At 44.0% G+C, this 26,529-nt stretch overlaps 1 protein-coding gene across 4 annotated transcripts in view; it reads left to right on the top strand.

Moving 5' to 3' along the window:
• pvrl2l (PVR cell adhesion molecule related 2 like) overlaps positions 1–26,529 on the top strand; it is a 250,335-nt gene that overhangs the window by 130,901 nt on the left and 92,905 nt on the right. Inside the window, exon 7 of one of the 4 annotated variants that reach the window (XM_027286635.1) lies at positions 25,528–25,795. The exons of 2 other annotated variants lie outside the window; for them this stretch is intronic. In XM_027286635.1, coding sequence (XP_027142436.1) covers positions 25,528–25,712 — 185 coding nt within the window. In that variant the 3' untranslated portion in view covers positions 25,713–25,795. Of the gene's footprint in view, positions 1–15,683; positions 19,526–25,527; positions 25,796–26,529 lie in introns of those variants that run through there. One more of the 4 variants, XM_019270775.2, reaches the window with a different exon arrangement.

The following is a 26,529-nucleotide window of genomic DNA, read 5'->3' as shown; positions in this document are numbered from 1 at the left end:
TGTCTGAGCTGAAAGTCAAAGGTGTTTTTTCACTGCTGACTCTGCAGGCAAAGCAAATTGAAGGAGTCCAATAGGTGGATATTTAGGGAATTTTCCTGTTGTATGCGTATGTGTACATAAATGACACCTAATTAGGATTAGGCCTATAATTAGCTTAAAGTATAAAATACTTCCATAGAACATAATAGCTGTGAATTTGGAAAAGTGGCTGTGTGGTACGGGAACAAATTAGCAGAACTAACAGAGGGGATTAGGCCTTTGATTAATGGAAAATGAACAAAAATGGGGTTCAGGAGGTGAAAACGGAGGAATAGGGAGCGTGCTGGCTCCACAGAATAAAGTCTAGTTATTTCTACCAAGTCTCATTGCTAGATTATTTTCTGGGAAGTGAGCCAAATGCTGGTGTTACGTTCACAGCCGGCGGCTGTCCCTTCTTCTTTTTTTTTTGTCCTTCAAGACAGTCGCAACAGCGGCGACAAAGAATTAAACTCAAACGAAACGTGGCGAGACCGTTAGAACAGAGGGCTTCTTTCACAAGCGGGCACAAAACAAAAACACCTCTCCTCTTGAAGAATTTGCACGTATTGTTCATCGAGAACTGTCTTTTACACATAAAGTTGGAGGAAGAGGCGAATCCTGCCGCCAGCCGAGACCAAGAGAAGGTTTAAATCAGATGAGAGGAAAAAAAACACGTCAGTTAAAGGTCCAGTGTGTAGGATTTAGTTGCATCCAGCGGTGTTACTGCTGCGTTGCAATCTCCTCACATCACACACTTTAAAGTCTGAGTCTAGAGTCAGTGTTTAATCTGTTCTGGGCAGAAAACATATAATATTAATAGTTGGGAATATTATATTCCGTGTTTGCTTTATTCTGAAAATAGAGCTCCCTAAATCTTACACACTGCGTCTTTAAGATGGATCAAACTTTTTTAGATGCGACGCATAAATACTGCAGCTGCTGGGATGTCATTTATGTCAGTTAGTGCTCAATAAATCTGAAAGATCTTTGTAATGTCAGCTGACAGTCCCGAAGAAGAGAGATCTGCACTCTTTCAAAATATTGTTTTTGGAGTTTTTAATTGAATTTTTTGTTTGGTTAAATTGATATTGCCGGACTCTGCTGGCGTCAGTGAAATATCGGTTTATGGCATTACAGTATTTCACTGTGAGCACTGAAGTGACCTCTAAGAGGCCTTTGTTGGTTAATGCGTGTAGAACAGCGGCGTTATCAAGTGGTTTTATTACAAATGAGCTTTAAGAGTCACCCTCGGTTCAGCTTCAGTGATTTCCAGTTCAAAAACCAAACTGCTCTGCGGTGTGTTCGGCTTCCCATCAAACAAACCCGGCCTCCAATTTGAAATTTATCCATCTTGTCGAAAAACAATGCATTATTGATACATAGCCAGCAGAGTTGGAAGAGGAGCAAGGGGGTTGAGTGTTGCAGGGTATATATCCTAAATATTTTAAAGGGAGGTACTCGTTTCTCTACGTTCCTTGCCTAAATATTTTAAGTTTGGGGCCCGTGCGAGTTGATGCAGTCAAGATTTCAAGACTTTGCTGCTGCAGTCAGAAGAGAAGGGGTGAGCTCATTGATGGAGTCGAGCTCGAGCGCTGCTGGTTTCAATCAGTGTGTGGGTGACCCGTGAATGTAGGAGCGAGCACGCGCTAACACATACACTCGTCCTGCACTGTGTTCACCTCCTCTGGGCTTCTTTCCACTTCTTCGCTTCTCTCTTTTCAGTAGTCGTGGTTTTTCTGAGTCCGCCATCCAATCCTGAACTTCTTCAGCTGCCTGGCTCCAGGCAGAATTACATGCAATAGTTCACTACACGCGTACGGAAGGGCTGCGCATTACATACATCGAATATGAACTGTGCGCTCTGTTCATACATCTGTGGGTTTTATTATGCACAAATGGCCATCGTGCATTTGGCGTCTCATGTATGCCTCTGCACACACACACACACACACACACACACGTGTATTCATTATATTCACATTCAGCTTTGGATCCATGCACCGGCTCATTCTTCGCCGGGCTCACGAGGTCAGATGTCAGTTGTGTTACCTGCAGCTGAAGCTCAGCGAGGGAGCAGTCCATGATTACCTCTGTGCTCCTGCTACTGCACGGACGCTTTAAAAAAAAATAAAAAATTGAATGCATTTCATTCCCACACACAGGTACAGACACACACTCCTGAATACACGCAGAGACTCACACAAGTACTTACATAAGCAGATGATACAGTGCATGGATGCAGACACAAACAGCCTTGCACTCACACACACACACACACACACACAACATCCGATTTGTGTCGAGGGCTTAGTCACATTTCTCGTTTCTCTCTGCGAGCTATTCCCTTCTGGCCTGACACTTCCAAAAACCTCAATAAACCGCCCATCTCGCTGTGTGTTTATCTGTGTGTGCATGTGTGCAGTCATGGGGCCAGGCAGAGCAGAGCGGCCTCTAATCCTGCAAACCAGTGCGCTGTCTTTCAATTAGCCAGCGGGGCTTGTTCAGGGCCAGCCGGGGTCAGACTGCCATCGCAATCTGCAGCTAATCCACTACGGACTGATCAATGCAGAGTAAGGAGAGGTGGAAGGTTAGGAGGGAGGGGGGGTGAAGGAGGGATGTGAGGTTACATGCTTAAAGACCTTTTAGACAGGTAGGAAAAGGAGGAAATGAATGTAAGTTAGACTGGAAGTGATTTATACACTGTAGGTCTGCGTCCAATCAGAAGCCAGTAGCTGGGATTAAGAATGTCGATCTTCATCTTCCTGTGTACCGTAACATTTCTGGAAAACGTGCAGATCGAGTGATGCAGCTGCTGCAGATCGACTCCCAGAAACAACAACAACGCCAAATGAAAGTTCTCCTAGCAACGAGGCGGCAGGGCGGACGTGTCACTCGCTATTGATTGGATCAGGGCAAAACAAAACAAAATGCTGCCAAGAGTAAAACCAGCGAACACGAACACGGCGGCAGCAGAGAGTTAACGAAGTCAAACGAGCAGAATCTCAAGAAGCTTTCTCCAGAAAGTGAGTGTGTCACCCAACGTGCAGGCTAATCCACTGCTGAGAGCTCTGACACCAGTGGGTTAGATTCCCAGGCTAAAAACTCTTAAATCTAAAATAATATCAGGATGCTGTATTCATTGATTCATTTCAGAGAAGACAGGCTGTGTCACTCCTCCATGTTTTTCAGCTGTGGTTTGATGATGATGACAGACGTGATTATGTTGTTCAGATTCTCCATCTTTGTCTTATTGGAGCATAAAAGTTTAAAGTGGTTTGCTGTAAACTGTCTTGCCACATTTCCAATAAATATCAGATACTTTGCTTCATCCTGGCGTGAGCTGCGATGTCTGTAATCTGTAATCTGACAGTTCCTCTTGGTCTAGCTCTATAGTCCCCCAGACCTTTAAGTCAATACTCGTACGAGCAGAGGACACACTGTAGAAAATGTCTTTACCTCTGCAATGCAAGGGCACCGAGACTGAGCGACAAACACGACAGACATTTTAATGACCACGTTTCCAAAGTATTGAACATGCAGGAATCTGTCTCGGGGTCAGTGTGCAGGAATATCAACAAGTCCCATAACAACGCATGATATAAGCGTGATGCTGAATCTGGGCTGGGTTTTTTTTTTTATTGCTGTCTTGATATTTGCTTTTCATTTTCGTGCTGCTGATCATATTCATGAACAGAGCGTGAGGACAGGGAGAGGTGGATGAAGGAGCAGAAGGAGCAGCGGCTTTAATCCTGTCCACACTGGCTTTGCTGTTTTCCTCCCCCCTTCGTCCCTCTTCTTCGCCCTCTCCCCTCTTTTTCTTTCCTCTGCTTTTTTTTAAAGGATGGGAGTGATCCATCTGAAATGAGCAAAGGCATGCAAGCACATATTCATTCCTCCCCTCCTCCTCTATTTCTCTCTCTACACTCTTGAGCCTCCTTTAGCCTCCCACCCCTCACCCCTCTTTCACTCTTCTCTCTCTCTCTCCCATGGTCCAGATTTGCTTAGAAATGAGTCACCCGACCACAAACCACCACATTTAAGAGGCAGGGGGAGGATGGAGGGGAGCGGTGAAGAAGGGGAGGGCGGAGGGGTTGACTTATAGAGGGAGATGGATTGAGTGAGAGTGGGCGAGAGGGATGGAGAGAGCGAGAGAGCGAGAGAGGAGGGAGGCTGATGGCTGTTTTTCACTCAGCTGGTTTTGTTGATCAGTATCAACAGCCAAGGTCTGGATCCAATCAGCTCCCAGCATTCAGCCAAGCAGAATAAGACTAAAAATATATTTGACAGTGCACAACACTGGCACGAACACACACACACACACAAAGCATCAAAACAGTGCACACACACACACACACACACACACACACCCTCAGCATCAGCAGCAGCAGCAGCAGCAGCAGCAGCAATGCAAATTCAATGCATAATGCAGCACAGACACAGTGTAAAGGCGAGAGCACTTACTAGGGTTTTGGATGAGTGTGTGTGTGTGTGTGTGTGTGTGTGTGTGTGTGTGTGTGTGTGTGTGTGTGTGTGTGTGCACATGCCCATGCATATTAGATAGAATCTGCACTGAATTAACGAAGCCACAGTCATGTAGGTGTGAGACATCACACTAATTACGCCAGCAGTGCTGTAGCCTCGCCATCAATAATGTTCATTAAACTACTGAACCCTCTCAAGTTGACAGCTCTGTACTGTAATGTGTGTGTGTGTGTGTGTGTGTGTGTGTGTGTGTTGGTGAGTAAGCACCACAGTTGGATGATGGATCGCTGCAGATTTGCATTAAATGCTTCTTTATGTGGACACGGCTCGCTGACAAAGGGGATTTTTCATCAAAGTTTCAAGCGAGCGTCGCGGATCAAAACTACAAAACAACCCGGGTCATAACTCATCCGAATCATTCACGGCGCGAGCGTGAGGGTTGTTTAAGTCAACAAGGTAATTTGACTCTTTACAAATCAGTCTGTCAAACACACACGGGTGGAGCGTTTTATTAAACGCGTAACACTCTTTTTAGTCCAGATGGTTTGGCAGCATAGGTGAAGACAGCGCCATTAAAGCTCCAACCAAAAGCCCTGAATCGGTCCAAGAGCCATGTGGTGCAGCTTGTTAAGAGTGTGTGTTCCAACTGCAGGGCCCAAAACTTCGAGTCTGTAGCGTATTCCTACACTGATGTTGATGTCTGACACGAGCAGTTTCTCATCTCTGAAAAGCTGAGCATTAACAAATTGAACCCATGGGAAACTGGAGCCTGGGCTGACACTCAGCTGTTTCTTCATGTGTCCTCACAGGGTGGAGAAATTATGGCAAGGAGCGCAAACATTACAGGAACTGAAATCACTTCTTTTTCCAGTAATTCTCCAACCTGGCAGCGAGTCAGCTTCCCCGAAAAACCGTCCGGTAATCAAGCTATTCCAGAGTCTTGTGACTTTCTGTTTACAAGCTGCGGTTCTCTTGTAATCAGGCAGCGAGAAAACAAATGAACCATTAAAAAAAAAAAAAACTGCAACGAAGTAAATTTGGCTCCGAAAATACAAAATGGGGGTGTGATCACCTCCTCAGGCTGAAATCTGGAATCAAACCTATCTCCATAACTCGGGCTCGTCTCTGTAATCACAGGCCACCCTGCTGGCCCGGTGGGTAGTAAGTGCTCATTTTGCACGTAGCAATCTGGGTTTGATTAAATCAGGCTTTACAATGTGTGCACCACTTGACTTGCAGTCTTCTACCTGTAATAAGATTTAAAGGCTAATTGTAAAAACGCCGTCTCGCAGACAGTTACGGCCGGAATGACGAGACATCCTGCGATCCTGGAGGCTGTCGACCCCCTTTGAGGTCACGGCGCTCATCTCGTTTGCATTTCGACGGCGTGCGTAATTATCCGACTGCTCGAGGATTTTACACAGTCATGGGCAGGAGGAGGATGAGGGAGGAAGATCTGAGATCTCCTTTACACGTGTGTGAATGTGTGCCTCGGAGTATTTGAAACTTTTCCAGCACAAGCGACTACAGTGACTGTCAAAAATGGCATTTTTCATATTGAAGTGTGACCTTGTGGGATTATAAAAGGACAGAGCCCATACCTTTAAGCACATGTAACTCCTGGCCTGTTTAAAAAAAATGAATGGAGTCATTCGAAAAGCTCGAGCTGACCTTGAGATTTAACAGATTTGTCGGCACCGCTCCAGCTAAAACTATTAATGGTGTCAGCTTGTACAGTGTAATGCACACTGCATCGGACTGGTGTTAGTGGATGTACGTGTATTTAAAATCAATACCCAGTCCTGTTGCTGTTGCTTCCAGTTTGTTGCCTTGCAGTGTTTTTTTTATGGCTGCGTTTTACAACTGTACAGTTAATATGCGCTCAGTAAAACTCCTGGCTGGAGTTTTCCCCCCTCTGAGGCCTTCTGTGTGTGTGTGTGTGTGTGTGTGTGTGTGTGTGTGTGTGTGTGTGTGTGTGTAAGAAATAGAAACAGCAGCCAGCAGTCATACACATATACACTGCCAACATCTTGTCAAAAGTGTGTTGAGGTGCTTTTTTTTTTTTTTACGTTGATGCTCTTGTGTATTTAGTGTGTGTGAGTTCATGAGCGCAGGCTTGCACAAACGTGTGTGTGTGTGTGTGTGTGTGTGTGTACAAGCTGTAATTTTCGTGCATTTACACTTTAGGCCGAGGGTTGTTATTAAGGTGAATGGAGCCAGGAGTGGGGGAACTCATCTGCAGAGAGTGTGCATGTGTGTGAGTCATTTATTGTGAGTGTTTGCATGAGCGATTGTGTGTGCAGCAGCTGGATGCTAAATGAGTGTAGAGCTTGAGGAGGAAGGTGGGGAGGCACTTGGGAAACCTCCTGAAGTTCATAACCCCTGCAGGGGGCCGCAGAACGGGGGGAAACTTAATTGGGCTGACTGTGTGTGTGTGTGTGTGTGGTGTGTGTGTGTGTGCGTTTCTTGTAAGTTTGAGAATGTTTTCTGCAGGAAAAACAACACAAGGTGAAAGGGGTAATGAGCTTGGAAACGATGAATCCATCCATTTATCTCCAGCTCCATCCATCCATTCCTTTACCCTACACTGTTTCCTCTCTCTCTTCTTCTTCTCTCTCTTCCTGTCTTGTTCCCGTCTGTCTGTGCTCTTTAGTTTTCATCCCATCTGCTTGCTCTGTGTCAGAAAGCATCCATTTAAAATCTGGAGAGTCTCAGAGGAGAGAGAGAGAGAGCAGAGCGAGGCTCAATGGGCCAAGAAAAAATGCCAGAAACAAGACGCTTAAAAAAGTCATTCTGACTTTTTCCTCTCTCCCCTTTTTCTCCTGCGTCTCTTTGTGTGGTTTACAGTTAAGTTTTCTTTTTCTTTTCTTTCTTTTTTTTGTGTCATAGCACCCTGTGATTATTTCCTGGCTGATGAAAAGCGAAGGGAGAGCCGGAGATGAAAAGCACCGGCTAGAATCCCTGATGAAGAGACAGAACTGAAGATGATTTAGGCAGGAAATTTCCTCGCTCACTGTGGCATCGAGGGGTTGCATGAGGAAATGATTGAGATCGTCATGGAAACACCGGTGGTTGGGGGGAGGGGGGGCTTTGGAAGATTTTGGTTGTGGGGCGGAGGAAGTGTGTGTGTGTGTGTGTGAAGATCGGGGATAATCAGACCTAATTGAATAGACAGTGTGGCTCTTGCTGTGTGTGTGTGTGTGTGTGTGTGTGTGTGTGTGTGTGTGTGTGTGCATGTGTGCAAGTTCATCTGTGTCATCAAGGGTAATTAAGCAGAGTGCATGTGTGTGTGTGTGTGTGTGTGCATGATGTACAACCGTCGTGGCTGGATTAGAGATGTGACTTAGATACACACTGAAGGCTTTTAGTGTCTAGTGGCTAATAGATGCTTTTGAGGTTTGTGTGTGTGTGTGTGTGTGTGTGTGTGTAATGCTGCTTATCTCTGTTTGAGTGAATAGAGAGGAATTAAGAGCATTAATCATTCATACAGCGTGTGTGTGTGTGTGTGGGGATGTGTAGCTGTGTGTATTTGCTTCACAGTGTCTGTATGTGTGTAAGTGTGACTGATGATGTTTAGGTGTGTGTGTGTGTGCGTGTGTGTGTGGGCGTTTGTGTATCAACCTGCATACTGAATGTTTTTCATTATACTGCAACAATTAGTGCACAGAAAGGGAACATAAAGACTCACTTAAGGCTCCATTAAATGTCGCCTTATTGCTTCCTTAATATGATGGATGTTTCCTATTCAAACAGCAAAGAAGTCTTCTGAGCGCAGAGCGTTCGGTGTGTTGTGTCTCGTTTGCAAAGCAGTATTAATAAAAGTTTCAGACTGGCTCTGACTTACTCTGTAAGTTGGGAAGAAACACTCAGAGTTTCATCTATTATCTACATCCATCGTGTGTTTTAACATCCGTGAAGATAAAATGATAACAGAGTTATTTCATGTGCCATCACTGACAGCTCACTCCGCTGAGCTGATCGCAGCCGTTCTATCATGTCTGTGACGTTTCAGCTTTCGGCTCCTTTGCGAATGCTGTCCCAGTTTTATTTTCGACCGACGTCGCTACTGGATGCATCACCGTGTCAGATACAGAAAGAGCACAGAGAATCCAGTCAGTTTTTCAAAATAAAACACCCTGTACAGACTAGGAAACAATTTATCTACATTACATCAGAGCCACAAATGAAGTTTTGAGATCAGATCAAGCGTTCAGGTGAAAAATTAGTGGTGTGTCGGTCGCAAACCTACCGTTCAGTTTGAACTAATCCTTCATATGAGTAGTCTCAGTAAGCGATTCGTTCATTTTCATGCAGTTCGTTCCCTCGCCACAAGGCAGCTGCATGAGCTCAGTCAGGACAGGAGACAGAAATGATTAGTTCACGACTCAACTATTCGTCCTCAAGTCTGTCGTTCAGTTGTCACGTGACAGGCCTTTTGCTACAGCGCTGCACGAGTTTAAATGAACAAAATGACTTTAAAAAAAAAGATTTGTTCAATTCACTGTCTGAGAGTAAGTGATCCGAGTCAGTAAAAAGACTCGAACTTCCCAACACTAAAAATCTGACGTTTCCGACGACAATTGTGATCACATAACTAGAATAAAACAAATAATTTCCAAAGCTGAGGCTCAGAGTGAGCATGGACGGCTTTAATATCAGAGCGAGTACATTTAGTTTACTTCTTTTCAGATGATGAACTATGAACTATTTTAATAATATACCGCGCATAAAAAGCACATTTAAATTCCTATTGGTCCTTGTAACTTGTCACAATAATGTAAACTCTGAAGGAGCTGGCGACTGTGTTTTTATCGGTGATAAGTTGGTCAGCAGTCGGGTTATTGAAGTTTACCTGCTGCAGCGGATCATGCAGCCACGACAAAGCATGCTCATTCACAGACTGTGTGCACCACTGGATATGAATAGTTAGTAAAAGCGCAGACGGCCTCGTTGGTTTTTCTCTCTTTAGCGGGAGGTTGACCTCTACACTGATCATTGGGCTCTTTTTTTGTATATTAATAGCAGAATTCTGTTTTGTATTTGAGCATCTGAAGTGTGAATATACACATAAAAAAAAAGTATGAAGCACTGAAGCAAAACAGACATGTAACTGTTTAAAACGCCCCAACAGAGTGTACCCACTGAGTCAGGTTCACATTAATGATATATAACACCTTTAATGGCATAGATGTACTTTGTCTATTGTCTGAAGAAAAGTACATGTTCCTGCAAAATGGCACAGTTGGTGCGCTTTGTCATTCATGAATAAATGTTAATCAGATTCAGTCCGTTGCTGTATAAGTAGTACCCTGTGCTCGATGCCACACGAGCACCCTTCCTGTGCGCTGTTATCAACTGAAAAATTGCAATCCATTATTGTCCTTATGACGCATGTCCTCCAGTCAGACCTCCTCTATTTGCACCCATGTGCTCAATATGCAAGCGCGAGTTTATTTCTTGAAATCAAATCTAAGGCACGACCCTTTTTAAAAAGGCGCCTTGTCATTGTCAGCAGTGAAACATCTCGCTTCAGCTTTGCTGCGTCAGTGAAGAGGTTACCCTCAAATCCCCTTTCTACTGTACATCTGTGATATCCTGTCTGAGTCGCCTCCGGGTCCCATTAACCTGCCGTGATAACATTTAGCCTCGGCCTCACCTCCCCCACCTCCGCTTACATCTGTCTGGATTATGAGCCTGTGCCTCCCAGACACACTGCATATGCATGGGGAGGGTAAATCATGACTTAATTCGGTTTGCTGTAGTTTGTTTATGGCTTTCTATATCACAAAACATAACACAGACACAGTTTAAAGCTTGTGTAGTCTATTTCTAATAGAGTGCTCAGATAACATAATCCTTTATTGAATTGAAAATTCAGCAGCACAAAGGCAGAAAAATAACTACAAATACTGAGAAAGTTGAATAGAAATAATTCTAGATATGGAAAACAAGAACAGCTATGATAAGATATATAATACCCATAATTTCTATAGTATCCACTGAGACTTCACAGGTGCAGAGTTCTTCTAGAGGCAAAACATGAACCAGAGGTCAAAAGTGTTTAAAGCGCATATCATTTTATTCATTTGAGAGATTCTGCATCTGTGCCTGATTCAATTTGGAAAGACGGAGAGACAGCAAAGCTTTCATCGAGTATCGAAAAGCCTGAAAACTGAAAAGGTATTTTTACCTTTGGCTTACTTACGCTCCTTGTTTGTTTATGATGGGAAAAAGTATTAATTGAGTTTAGGGGTACGAGCTATTTTCTGTGTATGCTTCACTCGGACTGAAGTCCAGCTAATCATCAGAGTGGTTGATGATAAAAGCTTGAACCTTGGAAAACCAGCTTGCCTTCAGCATCAGTAGATTTCAGTTAATAGTTTAGTAGCAGCACTGTGTTGATACCGCTATCTTTTGTTTATACTCAGCCTCTGCGTAACCTTTCAAAGTAAAACTGTTCGCTCTGTTGTTTTGTTTTTTAGTTCTGGGAACTCTTATTGAAGTCAACCATTTCTATTATTTGTGCTTCAGGAGCAAGTCTTGTTTAAAAAAAAAAAAAAAAAAGGCTTGTACAGCAAATATTCCAAGATGAAGGTTGTACTAATTATGCAGGAGACACTTTTTAATTGTTGTACTGAACCTGCAGGAAAACTTCAGCATGCTTCAGGTCCTGCTGACCTTTGCCTTAACATTGCAAATCCTTGTATTTTGCAGAATCTGCTTAATTTGAGGAATGTCTTAGAAGTTTAAAAAAAATCAGCATTTAAATTGTATTTTTTTGTGCAACACATAGTAAAAAATGAATTATTCAGGGAACTTTATGAGGCCACCAATGGGAGGTCTAGGCGCTCAGCGTATAATTGCTATTCAGTAACATAAAAAAATATATGGCTGTCTGCTTCCTGTGCTTGTCCGAGTGGAATCCAATAAATAAAATAAAAAGTATTTAATTTAAGACAGAGTCAACTCTTCTACGTCTTTGTGGTTTGTTATTTTGTATTTTATACTTATTTATAAGTATAAGGTGTTTGATGTTGGCAGCGTATTCATGGGTACGTTTTCAAGCATTCAAGTCTTGTCCTTGACCAAAAAGCTGCTTTTAATGAGAATTCCTACTGTGGAGCTTTTACAGCCGCTGCCTCTGGCTTATTATATGACTGTCGACGCAGCTCTCTGTGTTTTCAGGCCTGATTTTAACTTCTGAGAACAATGACGAGAGGAAGAAAGGGAGAGGTGGCGAAGGAGATCAACAAAAGATTATTTAGATTCCACTATTTTCATACCGCTTACACTTTCCTCCGCCTGTCTCTGTTTGTCTATCTCGCTCCACCCTTCTAACTCTCTCCACCTTTCCTCCTCACATCCCAAATCTTCTCATTTAGATTATCCCTACCGCAGTGAATGTAGCTGAGTAGAATAGGATAGTTTTCATGCCCCCCCCCTCACCCCTTCTCTCTCACCCTGCCCCCTAATCTTCTCCATGTACATGACACTAATACAGAGACTGATATAAGCTCCCCTGCCTCTCTCTATGACATTTATCACCGTGCTTCTTAATGCAGGCAGGCTGCTGCTGTTGATGAGAAATAAGGATGACAAGCATGGCCTATTTCCTTGCTAACGATAGTCTCGCTGCTTTTTTTTGCACTTTTTCGGTGGGAAATATGTTTCTCTGAAGAGTGTTTACGAAAGCGTCTCTCAGGGCGCTTGACGAGGATTTGACACTGACGTTGATCGTGCATCCGGCACATTTTTGTCGGAGCTAATCCTCGATCCATTAGCGATTTAGATTGTAGTAAGTGATGTCAGAGAACGCCTGCAGTGCATAGATGTATTTTTAGCCTTTTTTAAAAGGCATTCAACATCGTGTACCATGAACTCATGTCGCTCTATGTTCCCACTGATCGTCATGGAGACTGGTACCTGTTTCCCATTCTGTACGCATTATTAACTAGAGGAGTTTAGTGTTATATCTGTATTTTAACGCTACGGTATTCAGGCACACGGTAGACGGCAGATGAACAGAGTTCTGACAGAGCTTGGGCCAAAGATAAAAGATGCACCACCTACCGACACCTTTAAAGGTCACCGTGTGACATGTCAAACCTCATTCGCTGTGGTTTCACAGGGAGTTTTTGTGTTTTCCTCTCATGAAGTGAATAAATATGTTTCCTAAAACTATTCCTAGAAGTTTGTTTTTGATTGAGGAAGCAGACCCTCTGTAAATGCAAACCGAATTATGGGGCCAGTGTTGAACGATCAGAAAGTTTGAGAAACTTCATCATCCCGTGTCACCCTGTGGAGACCGGTCAAACTTATCTAGGTGGAGAACTCTCCCAGTCTTCACTTGGTTTATTTCACGTACCCACCTTCTATGTCTGTCTCAGTTTATGCTGCAAAATGTTTCCTTTAGTCTGAGAGGGACATAAGATTAGTGGTTGAGCAACATAGAGTGTGAATGAGAGAGAGAGGGAGCAACGATTGTGATAAAGTTGGTCAATCAGAGAGATAGAGCAGTTCTGTTCATGACAAATAACCCTGCGGCAATTCACCAGGACACCTGCTTTGGTCTGAACACGGCCTAAAGCTAGAAATCGACATTCACACCCACTTCACCGCTGTCGTGAGAAAGCAGCCAGAGATCTGAAGTCCTCTCTCTCTCTTGCTCGAGTCACTTTTCAAACAAATGCAATGCTATGAATGACTTCCTCGAGAGACCGTCTGGAAATGTGCGCTGTAATTCACACATTTAAATTATATGGCCCCTATGTCGGCACTCCACCTTCAGCGAGGCTGTCATAAACACTCTTGATTTCCAATACGCTTGAACAACACATCATATAAACCACTTCTCTTCTATTATAACCCGGCACTCGGAGCAATATCTCCTCTCTGCGGCTGCAGCTATAGCCATATTCATCAAGTTGACCTCATTTGCTAACACAAAGAAAAGGCAGCACACTCGTCATGAAAGCAACAAAGTTCCCTTCTGTTTAAATATCGGGTATCGTGCCTCGGCTTTTGACATTGAGAGGAAATCGGAGAGAGAAAGTCATGCTGCTCCTGCACGTGACCCGGGATTTATTGAAAAATGAACGTGCCAGCTCTAATGGCTGTTTGTAGGAGCCTTGTTCTTTCTAGGCTGCACAGAATAATAGATTTTTAAGCACTTGATTAACAGAAGAACGACAGCCACCAAAGACCTTCCACAAAAGGCCATTATTCAGCCGTCTCTCACTCAGTCACTTGATGAATGCCGTGAACGCTCAATATATAAATGACACGATAAATAAAAATAACATTTTGGCTCCCGTGTTGTGTTCCCATGCCAGTCTGTAAGTTTGCAGCGAGGAAACTAGGACAGGCAAAGTTGGATTCATCATCCTTAATGCCTTCTGTCACTTCAATTGGATATCACCAGACACTGTCCCCTAATTTAGACATCATATCCCGTCCCGAGAGGCCGCCTCATTCACCCGCCCCGTCTGTCTCACCCTGGCATAACCCTCCTGCATCCCCATGTGAGAGCCGAGCACGGGGAATGTTTGAAATCAAACCAAGACCTCGTCTCTTAACTCGTCTGCTCTCTTCGCTCTATCGAAAAACCTCTTCTTAGGTTTCTCTCCTCCTCTCCTCTTTCAGTCCCTCTCTCTCGTTTTTTCATTTTGTCTGAATCACAGACTCACTCATAGTAACTCCCCACCCCCCCGCTGGTTTTGTCAGCAGAAGTCGGTGCCATATAGATTATTATTTGATGTCCAATGCGATTTCATTGAAAAAAAAAAACCCGTCATCCTGTCGCTGGTGCTGCCCTTGCACACAGTGCTGGTTTCAGCTGGCTCAGATAGTTTGATTGGCATTCGCTGCTGTGCTTGCCAGGAGCGCTGGCAGAACCTGTTTTCCTGTTTTATGCAAATAAAACAGGAAGGGGGTCACATTTCCCCCCGCTGTTCTGCGTTCCGTTGCCCTTGCTGCATCCCAAAGAAAAATCAGCATGCAATTCACAGAAGAAAAAAAAACATTAGCTGGCCTTGTGCAGTTCTGCACGATAGGCTCAACACTTCTCCCCGCCTGGTTTGACACCTTCCCTTTCTTCCCTTTTCAGCCCAGCGTGAATCCACTCGTACAAATCCTACGCTATCTGAGCCAGACCTCGTTTTTTTTTTTTTCTTTCACACATTCCTGCAGAGAATCCTCTTAAAAATGTCCTGGCATGAGTCCTGCTCCGCAGTGTGAACCTTTTACCTTTGTGCGCTGCTGATCAGTGAGATCTGGACTCAGTCCTGGGTTGACAGCGGGCGATCACTCTGCCCTGTGGTTTGACTAGCTGACCCGATGAGAGAGGCATGGGGAGGGAAGCGGTGGAAGCTGAGGATGGCGGGATGGGACGGAGGGAAAGGGGATGAGGAGTGGGTGTAATTAGGAGGCTGGGGAAGAGACGGAGGGTAAAAACGGGAGGGATGTCGAACATTGTGGCACTTTTAAGGCGCGACTGTGTGCTCGCTTTCCACTGAACCCCTTCAAATAACCACTCTGCCTGTCCTGTCCTGTCCTGTCCTGTCCTGTCCTGTCCTGTGTGTCTTTCTGTGTCTGTCTGTGTTGCTCTCCTGGGCCAGTACCTCTAACCCATGTCAGAGAGAGCACGAGGCACTAAACAAACCGCTTTTTTTTGCTGATGCTGTAAACCCACCCGTCATTTTTGTTTCAATCTTGGACTGAAACAAGAGTGGAGGGGCAAACTTGGCTCACACCAACATGAAGTATAGAACAAAGGACCGGTACCGTAGTAAAGGCTTTTCCCCATCTGGCAAAAAGGGGGGCGGGCCACAAAAAAGTGAAGTGCCAGCAGCTGGACAGATGTGTATAGAGCAAAATGCAGCTCAACGGGCCGCTGGGAGAGAATGAATGAGCCTCCATTCAGCCTGATCCCAGCAATGACTGACTGCACCCTCACCAAGAGATTACACTGAGAAGAACATTACTACACACTTGTAAGAGGATTGTAACACACGTAGAAGAACTATCACTACAGCACACTAACAATACAAGAAGAACTGTGAACACCTCCTCCAAAACTGAGCCAGACTTCCTTTAAACAAACAGCCATCAATTCCTGCCCTTTTTTTTCTTTTCCTCCACCCATTTTTCCATCCCTCCTTCCAACCCCTTCATCCCCTCTGCAGAAGCCTTGGAGGATCCGTCCAGTGCTGGCGTTGTGGCGGGCGCCGTGATCGGCTCCCTCCTGGCTCTACTGTTGGTTGTCGCGCTCATTGCCGTTCTCCTGACCCGGAGTCGCCGGCAGCAGAGACGCGGCTACCCCAGCAGTGGCGACTCCATAGCGACCGGTAGTGGCGGCAGCAATGGCGGAGACTATGGCAATAAAGCCCGCCTGCTCTTCAGCGGGACGGGCAACAACAGCAGTAAGAACGGGACCGGCGGGAACAACAACGGGCCCGTCTACACGTACCGGGAGGGCTGCGATGCCACGGGGACTCTAACGGAAAAGGCCAACGACTACCACCATCATCATCTCCACCATGCCTCAATGGGAAACCCGCCCTCCGCCCACGACATCCTCCTTAGTGGCGAGATGGATGAAGCCGAGAGGAGGAAGTTTGAACTGGACGACAGCATGGAGGAAGAGGAGGAGCGATACAATAGGTTCGGGGGCGTCGGGGGAGGCGGGAACATGCTTCCCCCGGCTTATCACGTCCGCGGAGGCCATGGCGGCGAAGAAGAAATGGACGTGTACCTCGATGATGACATGGAGTCTCAGAGAGACGGGTCCGTCATTTCCCGGACTGCCATTTATGTCTGAGCACAGAGGAAAGGAAAGGAAAGGTGAGGGCTGAAATAAGGAAAGGAGATGTGGCGGAGGGGGAGCAGAGTTCAAGTCAATAGATCAACATCGCTTCCATCAGCTAAACACCTACCTGCTTAACGTTCCACCTGTTCAAACATCGATTATATCCTCTCTGCCTGACACCAACTATATGATTTTATACAAAGGGGATCGAAAGAAAAATAATAAAAGTCGATATGAAGTGAAGCTGATGAAGGAAAACTCGTGATGGCGGTCGTGCACTGTGGCTGAATATGTGACTGTTTAACTGTGGAGACAGATTTTATTCAGTGTCAGACAAATAAAACAAAATGGAAAAAAAAAAAAAAAAAGAATCCTGCAGAAATGAAAACCACAGCGACTCCGATGCGATGCTGCTTACCGCTCCGTCCTCGTTTCTTCAGCTTTGCAGTTGTGTGATTGTGTCGAGTGACTGCATTGTTTGTATTTTCTACGTTACCGGAAAACGTAATTGGCGAAGCCGGAAGCACGATTTAAAAACCACGATTACCACTATTCCAAAATCAACATTATTCAAGAATTCCTGTTTTCAAAATAAAAGTAAAAAAAAAACAAAAAACTGTTCAAACAGCTTCTGTCGGATTCCCGGGACTTCACCCAATCGTTTTAAAACTTGAAAAGCCAAACTGGCGACGTCGACGATGATGATGGAGTTTCTGTTCAACCCCAGTGATGACTTCTTTTCTGGGGTTCCCGCTCCGCCCTTTTGACACCACCTGGTTTCCTGATGGGTGCCGCTGAGGCGAGGCCCACTAAGAGTAACATAACAGACTTAACAGTGTGTGCTAATGTGTGGCTGGCTGTGGTGTTAATGATGTGCATCATCTATATATTGGGCGTCGTCTCACTATAGCACAGTTGTTGTTATTGTTGTTGCCGTAGATGTTGTTGCTGTTGTTGTTGTTACTGTTGTGTAATGGTGTTGATCTCGCTAAGGAAAAAGACGCACCGGGAGCCTTGGGGGTGTCACACAGTACCACATTGGGTCGGTAATGACTCATTTAATGGGTAAAAAAAACAATGTTCTTTATTTCCAGCTCTATTTTTTCCTCTTTAAGTCTCCTTTCACTTCTCTGTGTTTCCTTCTTTATTCCCCCTGTTCTCTGTTCTACATTCATCCTGCACCGTTTGTATGTTTTCCTGTCCCACACACATTACATCTCTCTGATTTTGCTCTTTCTTTATTTACATAATGGACGGCTTAGACGAGTGCCGCAATGACTGTGTGCAGGGAGAAGGGGATAACTCGTATTTATATTCCTATCTGGGTCGCATTCGACAAGGCAAAATATTCACAGGCTTTGTCGGAGGCTGCTGTATTTCATGTATTCAATTTTTTCATGTCCTGCAGAATGTTCCGGGGGCTATGTGACGGATTATTCCATGTTCTGCGTTCTGATTGGACAGAAAGACACGGTCTGAGACACATTTGAAGAGAGAGCGAGCTAAATGAAATCCCAAACTCCCAAATCTTTTTTTTTTTATTTCTCGTTCACTGCAGTTTACTTAAAAATAAGCGATGCATCTGCTGACAAGGTGAGATTATTTGTCTTTAATGAGTTCAGTGAAGATGCAGAACTGCCTCGGAGGTAGTTGCAGGTTTTAATTTTGATGATTTGGAGACTCTGCACTTGATTAAATTACAGTATATGAGCAGAATGAATATTTTGCTAATGCATAAAGTAAAAAAAAAAGAGGCAGCTCTAAAGTTTCTGGAACACATTTGCCTTATTGAGGTTTCTCCTAGTCATTATTTTTTTAATGAACATTATTTTTAAATGAACTGTTGAGTTATATCACTTCTTGTTTTATGCTGGGACGGTTTGAGGTTACCTCTACATTACAGGCAAACCTCCTCAGAGATGTACAGAGGGGCCCGGTCAGAGATCGATGAAGGCCACAGTTAAATAGAAAGAAGAACAAACTAGATCGGTGCCACACGCTTCAGCAGCCTCACTGTCACATCACGACCACACACGTACTTACTGTAGACATGCAGTGTTTCATTGAGCAGCTTTGGTGGCTCGTGTTGAAGGTATTAGAATAAAGCAGTATGGTATATAGTCACAGTTTCAACTCCACCATATGTGTATGTTCGGGTGTTGTTAATGCTATCCAAGTAATATTTATGAGAAAGGAATGTGACTATCTCCAACGCTGGAAAGGTCAGTGCATTCAGATGGGGCAAAATTATCTCGTACTCATATTATCAGTCTTGTCCCATTTCATTTACTCACATGTCATTACAATGTAACATTATATTGTGATAATAATGAACCTTTATTACCCCAAAAATGAATTATAACTGCTGTTCTGTTCTGTGGGTTTAAGATCTGAGGGCAGACTTGTCCATAAATTGAAAGCTGAGATGTTTCAAATTTGAAATTCAAAACCTCGGCCAATTGATTTTTGTTGTGTTAAGGAAGCGAGCTTCGGCTCCGCTTCCCTCCTGAGAGCAGGTCCCTCGTTGTTGATTGTTGTTGAACATTATACACTGTGCAATCTGTTCTTCTGTAAATGAGACAGTTATATCTGCTATGTTACCAAACATTTCAGTGGAGATTCATTTCACAACATTTCCAGAGTTTTTTCGACAGGTTGCCAATTTATCTCAAAGTAAATGAGAGACAGCCATACTGTAAACCTCTGTTGCCACGTGTGTGTCTCATGTAGTCGGTCTTGTTTTATTGTATCAGCAGTACGGTTTGGACTCAAGTATCGTGTTAAAGTTTCATCTCCCTCGGGGTGCACGCATGCTCCAAGATCTGGACATAGATGAGCTAACGTATCAGGTTTACCAACAGTTGACTCCTGCGACAGTTTCTTGCATCTCCCAAATGGAAAATTTCTTCTTTTCTTCTTCGAGTTTAAAAAGTTAATGATTTTCACCCTAAAAATAAACTCCCTGACTTCTTTTTTGGAGGCACATTTACCCTCTATTTGGCCATTGTGTGCCTCAGCACATCATTACCCAGCGGGCTTCTCGCAGCACTATAATTTAAAACAGTCGACTGTGATCACAACTTTGGCGCCTAATTAGTCCCAGAGTCTTGTAGCGTGCATGTACCCTTAGTGAGAAAACTCATCATCAGTCATAAGTTTTGTTTTTGCACAACGCATTTTCAATAAAAAAGAAGAAAAAAAAAAAACCTTCTGAAACAATTCTCTGTGGAAGAACTGGTAATTAATTAATCCCGGCCGTGTTATCAGTCTATAAATACCTCTTTCTCTCCTCAGCACATTTCTCAGCACACTGTAGTATACCGCACCTGCTCTGGGATGTTTAGCCTCCTCAACAAATCTGCTATGCATGATTCAAGATTTGCTAAGTTAAGGAGACGCACAGTCCCTTTGTCACAGCTTCCTCAAGTTCAAACACTCGGAGTCACACCTGGAAACACTTCAGACCATTGAAGGCTCCCAGTATCAACACGTGATCTGTATCTGGATGTGTTGTCTCAGTGATTTACACGTGGTGTTAATAAGTGAACATCAACAAACATGGCCGAGTGTCATTCGATCACTTTTTCTGACGGCTGTCACGCTGTTCGTCGCATCTGCCAGCAGGAAGAGGCGAAGTTAGATTAAGTTTGACCTCGCTTGACAGATTCTAAAGACTTTGCATTTCCTCCTGGCTGAGATCCAATCACAACAGATGTCGTCTCCGATCACATTCTGTCCGCATTTGCATCTTGCGCGAACGCCTTGTCATCCAGGTAAGATATCCAGAGATGTATATGTCAGATCTTTATGACAGATGTAAAAGTAGTAATATTCAGCATTTCTCTGAATATTTGAGCTATTACAATAACTTCATACGATAGAAATCTGCCCCTCTGTCTGACATTATAATTAGGAAAGACTTGATGTAAGCTGGGAAACTTTAAGATAAAGTTTTTAATCTTCTCAGTCGCTGATTTTGGGCGAGTTGAGTTGAAAAAGAAGTACAGACAGAGACAGATCTGAAAAGCTTCAAAAACACATCCGGTGTCTTGATGTCGAGGAGCTTCACAAGTAGATTAAAATGAAACAAATCTCATTAACTAATTGCAAATGGTACTTGACAAGATTGTTTATCTTTGACAAGAAAAAAAATCCAGCTTAATCATCCTTAAATACAATAAAACTTTCTTGGATTTCCATTTTTGCAGAGAGTGAGACAGCCTGCCTGTCCAGTGAGTCGAAAATGGGGTCATGCTTGTTACAAGCGTCCCTATCTGATCTTTAGCCTGCCGCCCCGCCTCACATGGCGCGTGCTCTGGGGGGTTGCAGTCCTGAATGCAACCCCTGTAAAGCCCTGTCCTTGCTGCTGCAAGGAGTGTGGCGCCCATGCTAAGCAGAGGACGTTGTAACAGGTCACTTGGCTCTATCCGAGAGAAAGAGAGTGGAACAGAGGGAGGGGAGGATGGAGGATGAGGGTGGTAGCTCGGTGCTCCATCTGGGGAATACCAAATAGGCCGGAGGAGAAAGGGGAGACTTTTTCTTCTCAGATCAGAGCACTCGAAAGTTAAAAAAGAAGAGAGGCAGAACAGAAACTGATACCTCAGCCCCTGCCGAGAGGGTGAGAAGACATCGCCAGGTTTTTTTTTGTAAACCACCTGAGACTGAAAATGTTTGAAACGCTGTCAATTATTCACCATCGAGCCTGGAGTTAGAGATGGGCACATTTGTTACTTGCGGAGCCCAATTGGTTGGCTGCAGCGTAAAGATGACAGAGTGTGTGTGAAAGGAATAAGGGATTGGCAGGATGGGATTTACAGCTCCGGCAATAAAAGCTGGAGGTGCAAAGGAAGCCTCGGAGGACTATTGCTGAGTGCCATGCCACCCCTGTGCTCGGCGATTGGCTACTTCCACCCAACGACAACTGACAGTCCTTTTCAACCCAGCCAATTAGTGAAAAAAAGGCCGTCCTGTTTAGCTTTCCCCGACGCAGTCTATCAGCGACAGATCTTTTTAATTGTGAAGAAATGTTCAGCTGTACACTCGGGACCTCTGTGCAGGGGCGAGATTGTATATCCTCCTTTTTCATATTCCCTCTCTCTTTGCTTCAGCTCTAGCACCCAGTACAAGCTGTTCTCTCCATGTTTAATTCAGTAGAAGGCATGAAAGTGTTCCGCATTATCTCTCTGCTCGGCTCTGAAGGAGAAGGGAGACGGCGAGATAGAAAGAGAGAGAGAGAGAGAGAGAGAAGGGTACAGAGTGGAACACAGCAAAGAGAGAGGAGGAAGAAGAGGCCTATTAGTTATTGAGCTGGGCTTTTGTTGTTAATCCAGTTAAAGCCGAGCCTCTGCCAGGCCAGCTGAGGCTCCAGCAGATGTGGATGAAGTTTCCTCCTCCCAACACGGGTTAGAAGAGGCCTCATTGTACTCTGTAACCAATTTACTTAATGCGGCGCTGTCCTGCTTTCCTCCTTCTCAGGATCCCTCCTTCCTCTTCTCCCACTGCGCTGCTTCTCAGGATACCTCCCTCCTCTCCCACTGTGCTGCTCTCGCAGTGTTCTGTGCTATACTTAGGGATGTAATTCATCATTTGTTTGGTTTGGTTCGGGTTACTTCAGGTTTCGGGTATGCAGGCTCATTTCATTGTCCATTCATTTCCAATGGCTATATTATATATATATATATTTAAAACTTCTCCAGGGTGTGGAGGTTCAGGATGAAGACACGTGAACAGGTTAAGATGAATTACTTTGTGCTTTTTGCAGTTTTAGCTGTATCCCTGTGCAGCAGTGGTTCATCGGATGAGGCAAACTGTGTTCTTATGAATGGATTTAAAGCTATTGAACACCAATAATCACATAAAAGTGGATACTACACTGATTATATTCCTATGTTTGGTGTTTCGAGTCTAACAAACTCCTCCACAATCATCTCAGGTTCATTCTGACATCTGCAGAAATGCCCTTTCATGTACCTTTTGGTTGTCGCAGCTGTGCAGTAGTGATGCACACTCCTCCCTCAACTGTAGATCAGCTAAAACTGAAGAAACGAGGGCAGCTGAAGTAAAGCTGTGATCACAGCTTTGACATGTCACCTTTCATGCGAGTGTTTCAGGTTGATCGGGGGGAACAGCTGACGATTTATCAACCTAGTCTCCTGGCAAAGTGCGTTATCCACCAGAGGACGCCGTGTTGGTGTCACGCTTCGCCCTCGCCTGGGTGTGAAACATACGTGAACGCACTGTACTGTATGTGTTATATAAGGAGCGAAGGAAGTGTGTATTTGGAGGAATTAGATTGGATGGATGGCTCAGACAAATGCAGGAATTTCACTCAGGAAACTGCTGCTCGAGTCTTGTGTGAAATTAAAAGTCAATGTTGATTTTGTCAGGTGGGATCTTTTCCTAATCCCTAAGTAGTTTTCGGTGGCTGAACCTGAAAGCTCCAACCTCATCAAGCTTTATTTGGCAAACTTGACCAGAGAATATTGAAAATGGCATGGATTTAACACGTGTTGGCATCATACCAGGTTGCCATTCATACGTAGTGTAGCTGTGGAGCAACATTAACTTTAGTTTGGAGTTGTTTTTCCTTGTTTTCAGTCCAATGCTCACTCTTTGTTTAGCTTCAGTTTGCCAACTCCGATGGAAAATATCTGCAGCTATCTACGGCAGTGGCTAAATGCACCAAATGATGTTGTGCAGGAAGCACACAATCAGAGATTCTCTGCTGGAAACAACTGCCTGCTGCTAAGAACGATGAGACTGAACCAAAACAGTAAAGTTGTGGGCCGTAAAAACCAAAAGTATGAGCTGAAATACGCCAAGGAGCTCGGTACTGAGGGGAACTGGAGAGTTTGGTAGTTTGTCATCACGAGCAGTTGTTAAAAAGATTCATGCTAGATGCATTTTTATCTTCTAACACGCTGGTTTTTAGTTCCACGAGGTTTCTTATTGTTATTTCTGTCCTTGACTCAACCTTCTTCAGGGCCCTCTCCAGTGTGAGTGCTGCTCAGCGCCTCTCCCTCTCATCAGGGTATGGACTTGTCCTCTGTTCAGTCATTTCAAACCCAGAGATGAAACGTCAGCTCACTTAAGAATCGCGGAGCATTTATTTAATGAGCTGGATCAAAAGAGCTCCTCGGTATCTGCTGCTTCTGACCACACGAAATCCAGAATCCCAGATAGCCGAGCCAGTGACTTGATTAAAAACAAATGTGTCCGTGCATCAGCTGATGTAATGCTGGCAGTCAGAGATGCTAAGCTTCAATCTTTGATGGTGAACTTAACAATGATGTTCAGACAAAGAAACTGGTCTCGGTCTTTTATTCATTTCTTCACTGAAGTCGTTTTTCATCTTTTTGTTGGGAGCTTTTATTTCCTCGTGCCTCGACGACCCCCGGCTCTCTTTATTCTCGTCTGAATCAAAAGCGTCTTTGACGGTCCAACTCGTGCAGGAAGCCGTTCTGATTTTATGTGCAGCCAACAGAAGAACCTACATCCCCTCATCTTTGGCATCGCTTTACAAGTAACGCAGCGTTTATCCTCTCGTGAGCCTGAGTGTGACTTCATCTCTGATTGATGCTAAGTGTGAAATTAAACACTTCAGCATGAGACGAGAGACGAGAGGGGCCCGAAGAGGCGACTCTGCGTGCAGCAGCAGCACGAGGCTGAGCGAGGTAACTCTGAACGCGTCAGAACAGCGACTGGATCTCATAACACGACGTGATCAAACTCACGGGCTTTGATGCTCAACATGTAACATGAGTGGGTTCAGGTGTGTGTGCAGATTGTGTATGTTTTCTAACTCCAACCACAGATGGAGCTTCAGCATTATCGTGACCGCTTTAGTTACTTTGACTAAGTTTAATACTATATATTAAAGATGGCTCCTCCGTTATCCACAATGCAACTTGACTGCAGACAGTTCAGTCAGAGATTCAGGTGTGTTATGTCAGCAGCGTCTAATGTTGCCCCGAGCTGCAGAGTGGGCTTCAGAGCTCTCTTCTTTGGTTTAAATTCACATTTGAGGAGCTGAAATGAGCCAAAATGACTCAAACAATTAAGAGATTACCAAAGTTAAACCACTAACTGTGACAGTTGTAGTCCAAAGTCTGCTCCTCTACAGAACTACAATCCACACAGTCCTTTGCACAGTGATGAGCCGCCGTCACAGAGCAGAATAGACCCCCTGTGCTCACAGCATCAAAACCTAACAGTATATCTGAACACAATAGTTAATAAGTGTATCCATACAGTGCAGCGAGCTGAGCCGTGTTTGCTTTTTTCTCGGCGTTCAAAAGTAAACAGATCAGAATGTCACGCTGCTTAAAAATATATATGAGGACATTAAATCAGAGTAAGCACTTACAGAACTCTCAGGGACAAACTTGGATATGAACTTGATGATTTTTAGCAGCATGGATAAGTTTTCCATGAAGTTTTCACCAACCTTGAACGTTTTTAAAAGTCTTTAGTTCTGTAAAATATTCAATAAGACCTTATTGGTTTATTTTCTAAGCCATATAGAAAACCTTGATAACACTTGATTTTTAGAAACCCAATCCGCTGAGGCGCCTCAGCTCTGTGGACCTCCATCTGTCCAAAGATCACCGTCCGAACCCGGGAGAACAGCGTGATACAGATTTGTTTTCACACAGCGGAGGTTTTAAAAAGTTTCCACCGGTATTTGTTTGCAGGAGTAAACACTCGAGCTTCTATAATAAAAAAAGTATCGCATCCCACCACACAGCATGAAACTCCTTGGAAATCATGTTGCAGTTTTAAAATCTGATGTCAAGTGTCAGAGCTCTGATTTGTTTGTTGACATCACTATATTTCTTTGATATTCACAATCTGTGCTATTCAAAACCAGCTACAACAACAACCAAAAGAAACATTATCTTCTCACTGTGAGACTTTTTCTGCTATTAAATCTTGTTTTTCCTAAAATAAGTAGAAAATTGACAAAGTGCTGAATGATTCTTTTTCAAAGCAAAACTATATTTGTAACGATTTCTCATCAATCATCATTGTGTCGAAACAAGATGGATGATTTGTTGCCTGTGATGATTTCAGGGAAATTTTAAAACTCTTCAAACACGTGATACTGCAAAGAAACAAGTGAGGTTATCTCCCCCCGCGGCAGAGTTACTTCTGTCTTCTTCCAATCAAAACTGTAATTCAAGATTACACTTATAAAGGCAGATCGTTTTTTTTTTTTCTAGTGCAAAGCCTCGGCGTGTTGGACGGCGGCCCAGCTTCCATCCTCGCTGCGCCTTTTCACAACGAAAACCACAGAACGAGAAGAAAAACAAAAGCTCTCGCCTGTCAGAGAATCCTTCTACCTCTCAACAGAATAAAAGACAGAAGAAAAAATGTTCCGGCTGTGTTTGTATTGATCAGGGGATAAAATCAAGAATTAATTCCCAAACTGCAGACAGCATCAGAGAACAGACACACACCTCGTTTGACGCCGAAAAGCACATAACCAAAAGCTCAAGGCTTTAAAAAGTCTTGTTAATAAATGTCGAGATATTTCAGCGTTCAGGCTTTGGTTTGATTTTTTAACTTATTTTGTGGGATAAAAAAATCCATGTTTTTTTTATCTGTACCTCTGAACTCCAGCACATTCAGCCTGTGTGAGTGGTATCATTTTGTTTGGCAAACACCGAAATTACCTCCAAGTTCTTTACAAAAAAAGAAAAGAAAAGTGGTTTCTATGGAAATCGTGTCGAATGATAGATGTCTCATTTCGGGGCTGGAAAGTGCTACCTGACGTTCATTTCTTGTAACCTCAGATAAGCCACGATACAAATCCTCGTGTAGGTGTCAGATTTTGTTATGTTTTTCTGTTTCCTTATCAGAACTGTACGTATCGCGGCAGGAAAGCTCCATCATCGTCTGTCAGGTCAGCCGAGATGACCGGCCAGATATTTGGTCGCCCGTGTTATTTTTCTTTCCTCCGGGCCGGAAAGTGAGACAGATGGGAGTTTTGTTTAGCTGCTAAATGAGCAGATCACTCAGAGAAAATATAGATTTTTTTGGTGTGTTCAGCTTGTGCAGTGACATGGAGTTTTTTTGGGGGGGTGGGGGGCTGAGTCCATAAGCTCTGAGGCCCGTTGGCTCTTTAATGCAAAGGTCAACTCACTGACTGAAGTGCCACTGGAGCTCGGAGCAGTTTTTCGGTGGGTCGTCCTATTTTTCTTGAGTTCTCCACCATCTTGATT

Source organism: Larimichthys crocea, chromosome XIII (genome assembly GCF_000972845.2).
Source record: "Larimichthys crocea isolate SSNF chromosome XIII, L_crocea_2.0, whole genome shotgun sequence".
NCBI lineage: Eukaryota > Metazoa > Chordata > Actinopteri > Sciaenidae > Larimichthys > Larimichthys crocea.
The sequence above is the reverse complement of the archived record's forward strand: the minus strand, read 5'-3'. Positions and strand labels throughout refer to the sequence as shown.